At 37.5% G+C, this 12,080-nt stretch overlaps 1 protein-coding gene across 1 annotated transcript in view; it reads right to left on the minus strand.

The window, feature by feature from the left end:
* The window catches only part of MSH2 (mutS homolog 2), an 82,138-nt gene that overhangs the window by 52,545 nt on the left and 17,513 nt on the right, over positions 1-12,080 (minus strand). The window contains exon 7 of the mRNA XM_012638855.1: positions 2,349-2,548. Coding sequence (XP_012494309.1) covers positions 2,349-2,548 — 200 coding nt within the window. The remainder of the gene's footprint in view (positions 1-2,348; positions 2,549-12,080) is intronic.

Here is a 12,080-nt window from a genome sequence, read left to right on the forward strand (position 1 = left end):
GTCTCGCTCTGTTGCCAGGGCTAGAGTGCCGTGGTGTCAGCCTAGCTCACAGCAACCTCAAACTCCTGGGCTCAAGCGATCCTCCTGCCTCAGCTTCCCAAGTAGTTGGGAACTACAGGTGCACACCACCACGCCTGCCTACTTTTTTCTATTTTAGTAGAGACCGGGTCTCACTCTTGCTCAGGCTGGTCTAAAACTCCTGATCTCAAGCGATCCTCCTCCCACCCAGCCTTGGCCTCTCAGAGTGCTAGGATTACAGGTGTGAGCCACCACGCCCGGCCTAAGATTGTCAAATTTATCAGTGAAGTCTCACTAGGAAAACACGGGCTACCCGGGATTCATTAAATTTAGCAAAAAATAGGTCACCTAGCAAATGTTACTTCAGTTCTGTGGTCAGGGCTAGAAACTAGATGAGTGAATGGACAATGGGAAATGTAGGCTTTTAGAAACTTGGCTGGGAATGGAAAGAGGGTTAGATAGATATAAATGGTATTAACTAAGGATCCAGGGACAAGGTTGCCTTTTTTTTTAGTAGGACAGATGTGAGCATTTTTAAATACTTGGTGGTAAAGACCCAGTTGAGAGATTAAAGGAAAGTGGGAAATAAGGAGTAAAAAAGAGGGGGTAGGAATATGGGGAAAGGAAATTAAGGGAGTTCCAAACTCAAGGCCAGTATTTTCTTAGGAAAATAAAAGGATATTTATTTACTATATGAGAGAAGAGACGTATGAGGAGAAAAGGATCAAAATGGCTAATGTAAATGGTGAGACTGAATTGTTTAAAGAGCCTATCTCCATAATTACACTCTGATCCCATCCCTAATACTGGTCAATCACTTTGTGTTTCCAGCTTGTCCTACTGGACAAGACCAGAGGATATGGAAGCTGAAAGCATAGCAATGGAAGATATTCATTGATGGGCTGGGAAACTGAGGCATAAGGCGGGTAAATCGCTACCTAAGCCACACTAGTGTGGGAACAGGAAAGTTTAAAGATCCATTTTCTCTATTTCTGCTTTGGTGGAAATAAATGTCAGGGCTCTAAGTCTTATTAGTCTAATGAGGAGCCTTGGCTACAAGGGGAATACTTTTTATAACACAGGTACTTTGAGAAGATAAGCATTTAGCTACCTTTTACACTAGACAAATAAGATAAAAGATTACCATAAATTTTAAATCTATACTTATTTTGTAACTTGTTATCACAAAGTTGAGTTTAAGTCTGTCTACAAAAGAACAGTGTTTTCCCATAATACTGAAAAGTATATTTTAACAGTTCTAAGGGATGGTGATTTTTAAGTGACATTTAAAATGCTTTATATATTAGAGATAACACTATAATTACTAAAATTGTTGTAGAAACATGTTCAATTAAAGTTAAAAACTATGCTTATCACAAGTTGATTTTTATCCACCTTACTGTGTGTTAATCAACTAAATGTGACTTTGCTCACTTTATTCTGGTAACTTCACTTTCACTTCACCTGTTAGACAACACCAAGACCTGTCTTAACTTTCTCTCATAGGTGTGCTGTGGGGGTGAATTCCAACAGTTCTAATATTAGTCTATGCTGTTTTGTTAAAATTCCTGCATGGCAATGGCTCCTGATCAAGGCATGAAACATACTGATTCAATGGTGGTGTTTTGTAATCATGGGTCTGAAGACATTCAGGGTGGTTTGTCCAAGCTTGTTGGCATTGTTTATCGTGATTGATGATTTGCACCTGGTCTCGGTGAGCACACCTCTTTCCCCCACCTCAGAGGACTCTGCTGTAGCGCTAATTACCAAACGGGAACATACCCACTTGACCAGGAAAATATAAAAAAGCCCAGCCAAGACTCTCTTTTAGGTTCCCTGGTTCCACAGTGTCCTGTGTACACATCCTGATCTGAGAAAGTTCACATCCCACAACGAACTTTACAAAAGAAAGGATGATTAGAACCTGCATCTGACCTCTCTGGACAACTTGCTATGACAGCCTTTGACTGTGATGCACATACTAACTTTACTGCTGCTACTAGATTGTATCCTTTTCAAACTGAGATGTGCAAACACTGTCATTTTGGGTCCTATGAGTCTTCTACAGCCATCAAATTCTGCTTAACTGCCTCTGTTCGTGCAATAGGCCTTAATAATAAACCCAGTTATGCTAATATTCGTTTCTAAAAAGCAAAAACTCTAAGATGTCTCATGTCTTCTGCATGAAGCTACAGGTCAACACAACCTGTTATTAGAAAACTTAATGTGTCACAAGAGTGAATCACTGCCACCAACCTTATAAGGACAGCACATTTGCCAAGCATAAATTGTAAGAGTGAAGGAAAATAAAAAACAAAATCATGTGTTACCTTCATATTTTTCCAGAGCCTGTATAACATTAGGGAGTTGATTTATACCCTGATAGAGTCGGTAACAATCTTGTAAGTTTGCTGCTTGTCTTTGAAATTTCTTAGCAAGTCGGTTAAGATCTGGGAAGCGACGAAGTAAATCTTCTTGTAAACTCTGCCTCAACTCTGCATCTTCTACAAAAGCTTCCACTAAATTTAATCTGAAATAAATTAACTAGAATTAATCTTAAATTTTAGTATAAAATTAAAATATGTCAACTAGGCACATAAGGCTCAACGAAATGAATGCAAAATTCCATGTAAGATTTAATCTATTCTCAAATGTTAGCTTCTTTTAGAGCTGCAGTCCCCAAACTTTTTGGCACCAGGGATTGTTTTCATGGAAGACAATTTTTCCACGGACCAGGGAGGGAGGGGGAATGGTTTGGAGATGATTCAAGTGCATTACATTTATTGTGCACTTCATTTCTATTATTATTACATTGTAACATATAACGAAATAATTATACAACTCACCATAGGTTGGGGATCCCTGTTTTAGAAGTGGAAAGCTCCATAAAACTGTGAGGCAAGCATTTCCTGATTAGCTAAGTGTCAAATTAATGTTTAGTTAAGTAGTGTCATAAGACACTAAAATATACCCAGTTTTGACTTGCAATAAATTGATATTTCTTAAATAGAAAAATTTCATTACTGAGACATCGTTGTTATTAACACATTATTGCACATGTAAACAGTGATGTTTAATGAAACAGAATTACAGTTCAAGAATGTTGCCAGATCCAATAGTCTATCAGAAGGTATTACAAATTTTCAGAATACTTTCTAAAATTACCTCTTGACAGTACAAAGCCAAAAACATTAATTAAAAAACTGAATAATTTTATTGCTTCCCAAAGTCAATAAATAAAATCTCAAGCTTGTTTCAAGAGCTATAGAACATGTAGCTCAGACTGCTTTTGCAATTTACTGGAAATCAGTGGCTTTCCATTTTTTTCACTGTAACCCACAGCAAGAAATTATGTCTTTACATCATGATGCTGCACATGTATGCATAGATATATAATTAAAATAGGTCTTACAAAACAATACTTAACATATGTGATACACTGTTATTTTCTATTGTATTTAATTTTTCAAAAACGTTATCACTCACTACACTAATTACACAACCCACTTCCTGGACACAACTTGGAGTTTCAAAAACAATGTTGTAGATGTTACTGAATAGCTAAAAGGTTAACTGTAATAATTGAAGGTAGGGAAATTGTTCCAACATATATTACACATCTCTAGCTATAGTTTTAGAGAAACCTTGGAGGCCTTGGGCATAGCAAATGACTCAAGGTTTGGAATGCTATCAGATGAGCAACCATTTTCTTAATATTTATAAACTACCTGAGCAGTAAATTTACTATCAAATTATACAGGGATAGAGAAAGGAAACAAATTTGCTTTCTAAATCTCTTAACTATTTATTTAATGACATCTCCACCAGCATTTATATTTCCTGCATTACCAAAATGTTTAACTAACATGTTACACGTGAGGAAAAAAAAATATGCTACCTCCAAAGTAAGCACATAAACACCATATATATTTAAAGCAGAATTTCTCAACCTTGGCGACACTGACATTTTAGGCTAGATAATTCTTTCTTGTAAAGGGCTGTTCTGTGCTTGTTTAACATTAACAGCCTCCCTGGCTTCTACCCACTATACATTCTCTTTCCCAGCAAGACAACCAAAATGTCTCCAGACATTGCTGAACGTCTGCTAGAGGGAAAAACTGCACAAGGTTGAAACACTGGTTTTAAGGAACTTGAATAAAAATTCACTTTTTAAAAGAGAAAAATAATTAAAACTCTATAGAATGTCAAGATAACATCTAGGCAGCTGGCAACAGATACAGGTTTTTTTTTTTGTGGAAAATGCCAAATTAGTGGGAAAATAATTTGCTACCAAGTTTGTATTATGAACCAGTCACTGGAGCTATATTAATAAATAACAAGAATAATTCAGGCACTTACTGCACCAAAAAGATTGCTATGGCATGTACTCTCAATTTAAAAAACAAGAAAGAAAAAAAACAATGGATGCAGTCAAATCACACAATCCAATAAAGCAAGTCTAGGGGGCCTTCCTAGCTAAGCCTCTGATTCTAACTGGGCTTCTCCACGTTTGCTCCAAGGATCACCGGCATCAAAATCACTTGGAGGCAGATAATAAAACAAAATCCCTGGGAGTGGGCCTCACCTGTGTAATTTCAAGCGATTCTTATGCACACAGAAGTTTGTCTCCTAACAATCACAGAAATTCCTCAGTTCTCATAATGAAGGGGGAAGAAAGGTATAAAGGAATAAAAATGAAAAAAATTTGATGCTGGCTGACCTATACCCTCATCTTTCTTTTTATCTTCTTTCCTTAAAACTCTCATTATCCTCAGACCACTCTCGGGTAAATGGTAAAAATCTATACAGAATATATTTCTGACCAAGAATCTTAGGCTTCGTCCCTGTTCCAACCATCTTATTATTGTTTCCTCTCAAACTGACCAGAAAATAAATCCTAACTAATCAACACTACTGAAGAGCATGCAAAAACACACAACCTCTCCTCCCTTCTGCAGAAAAGGTGGCTATGCATCCCTATCCACGAACCAAAAGGGTTCTGTGAAAAGGAAAACAGTTAACTTGGGCCAGGCATGGTGGCTCAAGCCTGTAATCCTAGTACTCTGGGAGGCCAAGGAGTTCAAGACCAGCCTCAGCAAGAGCAAGACCCTGTCTCTACTAAAAATACAAAGAAATTAGCTGTATAACTAAAAATAGAAAAAACTAGCTGGGCGTGGTGGTGCACACCTGTAATCCCAGCTACTTGAGAGGCTGAGGCAGGAGGATGGCTCGAGCCCAGGAGTTTGAAGTTACTGTGAGCTAGCTAGCCTGACAACATGGCACTCTAGCGCCAGCAAAATAGCAAGATTCTGTCTCAATAAATAAATTAATAAAATAAAATATATAGTGAAATGAGGCCGGGCGCAGTGGCTCACGCCTGTAATCCTAGCACTCTGGGAGGCCGAGGCTCAGGAGTTTGAGAACAGGCTAAGCAAGAGCGAGACACCGTCTCTACTAAAAATAGAAAGAAATTGGCCAAACAACTAAAAATAGAAAAAATTAGCCAGGCATGGTGCCACGTGCCTGTAGTCCGAGCTACCTGGGAGGCCGAGGCAGGAGGATCGCTTGAGCCCAGGAGTTTGAGGTTGCTGTGAGCTAGGCTGACGCCACGGCACTCTAGCCTTGGCAAGAGAGTGGGACTCTGTCTCAAAAAAAAAAAATAAATAAAATAAAATATATAATGAAATGGAAGAAAAACAGTAAATATTGTTGAGGAGAGGAAAAATGCAAATTGTATTTGTAATATGATCCCATATTGTTGTTGTTTTTTTTTTAATTTCAGGATATTATAGGGATATAGATGTTTAGGTTATGTATGTTGCCCCTGCCCCCCCCAATCCCGTATTGTTTTTAAGTTTCATTTACTGTTTTTTTTTTTGTTTTTGAGACAGAGTCTCACTCTGGCTAGAGTGCAATAGCATGGCACACTGCAATCTCAGTGAGCTATGTACTCCAGCCTGGGAGACAAAGTAAGACCTGGGGGGTGGGGGGTGTGGATAAGGAAATATATATATTTTATATATATATATAATATGTATTAAAATATGTGTGTATCTGCATACATATGGGGGGAAAAATCCTGGATGGGTAAGGACACAAACTAAACTGTTAACAGTGATTACCACCATGGAGTAGGAGTAGGAGTAGAAGTGGGGGGTAGAATACGGGCTTTTATTTTCTCATTCGATTTTTTAAAACAATGACTGTGTAGTACTTTTAAATTAATAAACAAGTTAAGCAAGTTCTGAGATATAGCAATGATAAGAAACCATAAGTGAGGAGCCAAAGGCACACTTTTGTTGTACTTTTATAAATTCTCAGTTTGCTGACAAATCCTAAAACTTCTTTCTCTCAAGCAGCAACATATGCCTCTTCATATCCCTTTCAAATCTTACAAAGGAAAATCAAGAATTAAGCAAACTTGATAAATATGAGAAAATCGATGAGGGTTTCTAAACAATCAATAAGGTAGAGAGATGTACTACTACTGATAAGTGCTACAGAGTAATAAAAGTAAACTCTCTATACTTAAGATATATAATCTTTTTCCTTTTGGTTTATTTCTCAAACTCCCATGAACAGAGCTGATACCTCTAGTTTATTCTAACTGGTTTAAAGGACACTCAAACCACTTCTAAATGATTCAAATGCTTTATCCAGAACAAACCTTTTCCTGAACTAATTCTTAATTATCCATGGACAAATTCTCTCAAACTGGATTGCATATACAGTATATCAAACTTCATTTTCTAACAATTTTCAGAAATTCAGAAACAACCATCAGGCTTCTCTCCTTATGTCCCCAAATTTAAAACCAAATAGTAACTGGACAGTCAAAAGAATACGATGTCAACCTTTACATTGAGTAATTTCCCAAAAACTGAATAAAAAAAATAAACTTTAAGCTATTTCACAATTTCTACTTATAAAGTTCCAATAAGAACATTAAGAAAGAAGTAAAACAGCAAGGAAATGAAAAAGCTTCTAAAAAACGCACAAGACAATATACACATCCTCCTCTGTCTTTGTCCAGATACCATTAAAAGCCTAACAAATTGCTAGTTTCAGAAGTCTATTCACTATACTATTTCAGAAATAATCACAGTGTCAGTGTATGTTTCTGGCTCAAAGAGGCAAAAAAAAAAGACTACTCTGCTGTTTCCATGACAATGCCACTTTTGAATCACAATTTTAGAAGTATCAAAGTTACTATTGGCATAACATAGTATACCTATCAATCCTACAATAAAATTACTTAGCAGTACACAATTTGATACAATATTAATTTGCAAACTGACTGGCATTCAAGATAACTGGTAATCAGTTAATCATGAAATTTTTGGTATTTTAAAATCAACATCCTATCCTTTAAAACTAGGATTTCTGATCTTTCATCATATTTAAGAAGAGTTGAGGCCGGGCACAGTGGCTCATGCCTGTAATCCTAGCACTCTGGGAGGCTGAGACGGGAGGATCGTTTGAACTCAGGAGTTCTAGACCAGCCTGAGCAAGAGCAAGATCCTGTCTCTATTAAAAACAGGAAAAATTAGCTGGGCGTGGTGGTGAGTTTCTGCAGTCCCAGCTACTCAGGAGGCTGAGGCAGTAGGATTGCTTGAGCCCAGGAGTCTGAGGTTGCTGTGAGCTGGGCTGACACCACGGTGCTCTAGCCTGGGAAACAGGAGTGAGACTCTGTCTCAAAAAAAAAAATAAGAAAACTAAAAAATAAAAAATAAAAGAAGAGTTGACTGGGATTGTACAACATCATTTTTATAAGGCTGAGAGCAAACATAGTACCTAAAGAACTGCAACTACAAGTTTTTGATTCTCTTTATCTGTTTTTCACATGGGTTAATGCAGTCAGAACCATTCATTTGACACATTAGAGATACTGTGCTGGGCCAGCGAGGTTCCTATGGGAACAGGGAAACCTCGATTTGGGGTATTTCATTTACCTATAGTCTGAATAGTTGGTATTTACAGAGATGGAATTTGAGGGAGAATACTTGTGGTGTGGGGGTGGAGGCAACAGCAGAGACTTGAAGGGAGAAAAGTTAAGGATGTACTGGAAGAAAACTGAAGTGGAATAGGAAAAAATTATAACCACAGTTAAAATGGAAAGGTTGGCTTTGGAAAGGAAAAAAGTGTTAATTCTTCTTCTGAGAAAGAGCCAGAGAGTAAAAAACTGAAAATACAGATACATTCTGAGGTCACAATGACTAAGGAAGAAATCATCTGCTTAGAGGCAGGAGGCAGCTGAAGGCTTTCAGAGAAAGTAAAAAATCTGGGGTTAGTCACTATAATGAGTTACACAATAAAAGTAAGACCCAGCATCGATGAAAGCTAGCCAGCATGAAAATACAATGGGCTTAAGTAGCATTGTGTGACCTTCTCCAGCAACTTTTTTCTTTTGGAAATGAAGGTCTTGCTATTTTGCCCAGGCTGGCCTCAAACTAGTGATCTTCCTGCCCCAGCTTCCCAAGTAGCTGGAACTACAGGCATGTGCTGGGACTACAGGCATGTGCTGGGACTACAGGCACAGCTGCAGTAACTTTTAATTGAGAAAGAAAGCTGAGGAAGAGGCCTACATGATAAAGGGCCAATGGGGTAAGAACCTCCATCATACCGATGAAAGCACTGGAAAAAGTTGCCTTTGCAACGCAGGCTGGATAGGAAAGCAAATGAAACTTAGAGTGGCTGTCAGATCAGCCCAGACACCAGAATAAAAGGGTCTCCACCAAACTTGACTTAGAAGAGGAAAAAATAGTGGTGTAAAAGTAGTGGAGTGGAAGCCCTTCCGTTCTTCCTCAGAAGTTCAAGCAATGCTTGACTATTTTAAGGAAACTGCACTCACTGTATGATTTCCAGATGGCTCTATTTCCACGTAACATGGACTCACTAGAGATATTCTTGCACAAACATTCTGAGGACAAAATGGAAATACAAGTTTAGGGACCCTAGGGGTATGATATACTCTCACACAAGCACCACCACCATTTCTAAATTTACAGGAGCCATACTTTTACTTAAAGACATTTCTAATTAAGATGGCCACATTAATCTTATTTTATGTAAAGAGAAATACTCAATTTTAAACTAGAAGGCAATAAAAATAAATTCAACATCCATCAGCAATTTCACAAGAATAGTTCATATGCTAACATATTTAATATTCCTTATAGAATTCTAAGTTTAAAAAAAATGAAAAAATTACCAAAGCTTCAGATGAATCTATGAAAAGACAAAAGAAAAGCTTAAAGCTATAAAGCAACAGTCTCGACTGTATATGTAGACACAAGGGCTCTTTGGACTTACCAGAAAATAAGGGAAAAAACAATATGAACAGGGCTCTTATAAATAATTTCTAATTTTTTTAAAGTACAAAAAGGAAGCAATCCCTAGAAACTCACTCCTAGAAGACAATAACATATTCTCATAGTTTCAAGTAGGTTTTAGTGAATAGGAAGATGAAATTTACAATGAAGTGATTCATGGATATAATTTAAATCAAGACCAAAATAATACAAGTTTCATTTCTGATAATAAAATCCAACTGGGATCAAGTTAAATATCATTGATAGAAGCAATAAAGCACAATGATTAAGAGCATGAGGTCTAGGGTCAGTCAGGACTGCCATTAAAGCCAGTCTCTACCACAGTATAGCTGATGAATATGAGGTGCTTAGCAAAGAAAGCGCCAGGCACATAGTAGAAACCAGTATTACAACCCTCCTCCTCCTAATTTCTTCACAATAATTTAAAAGTAATTCCATTTTCATCATTATTCCTGAACCCATCACTGGCTACAGGCCTTGACAAGATACATGCATCAAGCTCTAGTCACACTTGTGCCTATGTCTGCTGTGATAAAAACAGAAGAAAAATCTTTGCTTTCTTTAATGAAATTGACCCACAGCCATATACTTTAAAATTAACTCCTTAGAGTGCGAGAGGGTGGAATAAAGATTTCTAGTACCTTTTCTTCTGGAATATCACCCCAAAACAATGACAGTAAGAAACAGAAAAACTTGATTTTATGTGTAACCCAAAAGGAAGATCAATCCTAAATGCTTAAAGAGGGAGATAACAGATTTACCCTGAGAACCCTCAGGAAATTTTAAACTAAGAAGCATGAGGTACCATAGCAGGCAGAGTTGAGGAGGTGATAAAAACAAGGAGACTGTCCAAACAAAGCCTATATAAGAAATAATTCTTCCTACTGTGTGGATTTTCAACACCTGACCTTGAAAACCACAGGCCTTCCTATTTGCTGGTTAAAAAAAAAAAAATTCTCATCAAGATAAAAAGAGTATTTCTCTTACCCTGCAGGTGGAATAATGAGCACATAATATTCTGACTCATAAAGCCATCCCTCCCAAATGTTATTTCTAATAAATAAGTCTTGTTGGATCAGCAAATTTTGGAAATTACTGCTATGTCTCATTAAAGTAATCTTTCCTTCTTCTCTTAAAAAATCTGATTTTGAAAGCTTGCCTTCTAAATAATTTGTTACTCTGGTAATAATATTAAAAGACTTAGGTTTCTAAAGAGTCTAAACACATGCAAGCTCCAGTTGTTAAAGTAGAAGGGGACCACTGATACTTCCTCTTTTCCCATAAGCCAAAAGTGAAAAATATAACCAATGACCTATAGCTTGAGTTATTTAAATTATCTATCATTTCCTTTTTTAAAAAAAGTTAAAAGGGGGGAGAAAAGATACCTTTTTGCTTGTGCAAGCAGGCTTTTCTTGGAAGAATACTCATGAAACTGATAATACTTTGTCGCTCCCAGGGCAGGTGGTGGCAATTCCACATAGAATACAGTAAGAAATGTGCCCCTGTATGGAGGTATGCATGTTTTGGAAGGAAAAAATAAAAATAAAAAAAAAAATGTGCCCCTGGAGCTATGAAACACACAGATCCTGAGGAAAGGGTCCTGGGAGTAGGGGGGCAAGAGTGGAAGACTTACTGCTGCAAATCCTTCTGTTCTTTTAGAATTTTGACACATATAGATGTAAATAGTTCACAACAACTAAAATTAAAAATTATAAATTGCCTTAACTACATGCAAAGTATCCAATCCTTCAAATTTTTTTATTGATGTACCATAGTTGCACATATTTTTGGTGTACATGTGTTATTTTGATATATGTGTACAATGCATAATGATCAAATTAGGGTCACTGGGATATCCATCACCTCAAACATTTATCTTTTTTTTGAGATGGAGTCTTGCTCTGTTGCCGGGGCTAGAGTGCTGTGGCATCAGCCTAGCTCACAGCAACCTCAAACTCCTGGACTCAGGTGGTCCTCCTGCCTCAGCCTCCTGAGTAGCTGGGACTACAGGCACACAACACCACGCCCAGCTAATATTTTCTATTTTTAGTAGAGACAGGGTCTCCCTCTTGCTCAGGCTGGTCTCGAACTCCTGAGCTCAAGCGATTCTATCGCCTCAGCCTCCCAGAGTGCTAGGATTACAGGAATGAGCCATCACACCCAGCCTCAAACATTTATCTTTTCTTTATATTGGGATCCAATCCTTCCAATTTCTTATTCTAAGTCACTAAATTCCACTCTTCTTCCCCAACAAACCTGGCTTCAGAAATTATGTTAAACATTTGCAATGAAATATCTGAATACCCACAATTCACTAACCTGTGAGTTGTTTTTATTGTAAGGTTCTTTGGAATCCACAAGACTAACACTTAGTTTGGTAATTATTTGTATGATATCTTACAATACTGATCAACTATTTTATGTTTGCCTGGCATCTTCCCAAATAGTCATGAAATCATTATGCTTTTATATACCATCAGCATTCATTAGGTATTCAACAAATCATTCTTGAAAGATTTAACAATATCGAAAGCCATAAAAATTTTCAATCTCTTTTACTCATTCTGGCAACGTATACTAATTGGCCAAATGGAAAACAGTAGGTGGGGCCGGGCACAATGGCTCATGCCTGTAATCCTAGCACTCTGGGAGGCTGAGGCGGGTGGATTGCTCAAGGTCAGGAGTTTGAGACCAGCCTGAGCAAGAGCGAGACCCCGTCTCTACTAAAAA

This window comes from Propithecus coquereli, unplaced genomic scaffold, assembly GCF_000956105.1.
Source record: "Propithecus coquereli isolate 6110/MARCELLA unplaced genomic scaffold, Pcoq_1.0 Scaffold136, whole genome shotgun sequence".
Taxonomy (NCBI): Eukaryota; Metazoa; Chordata; class Mammalia; order Primates; family Indriidae; genus Propithecus; species Propithecus coquereli.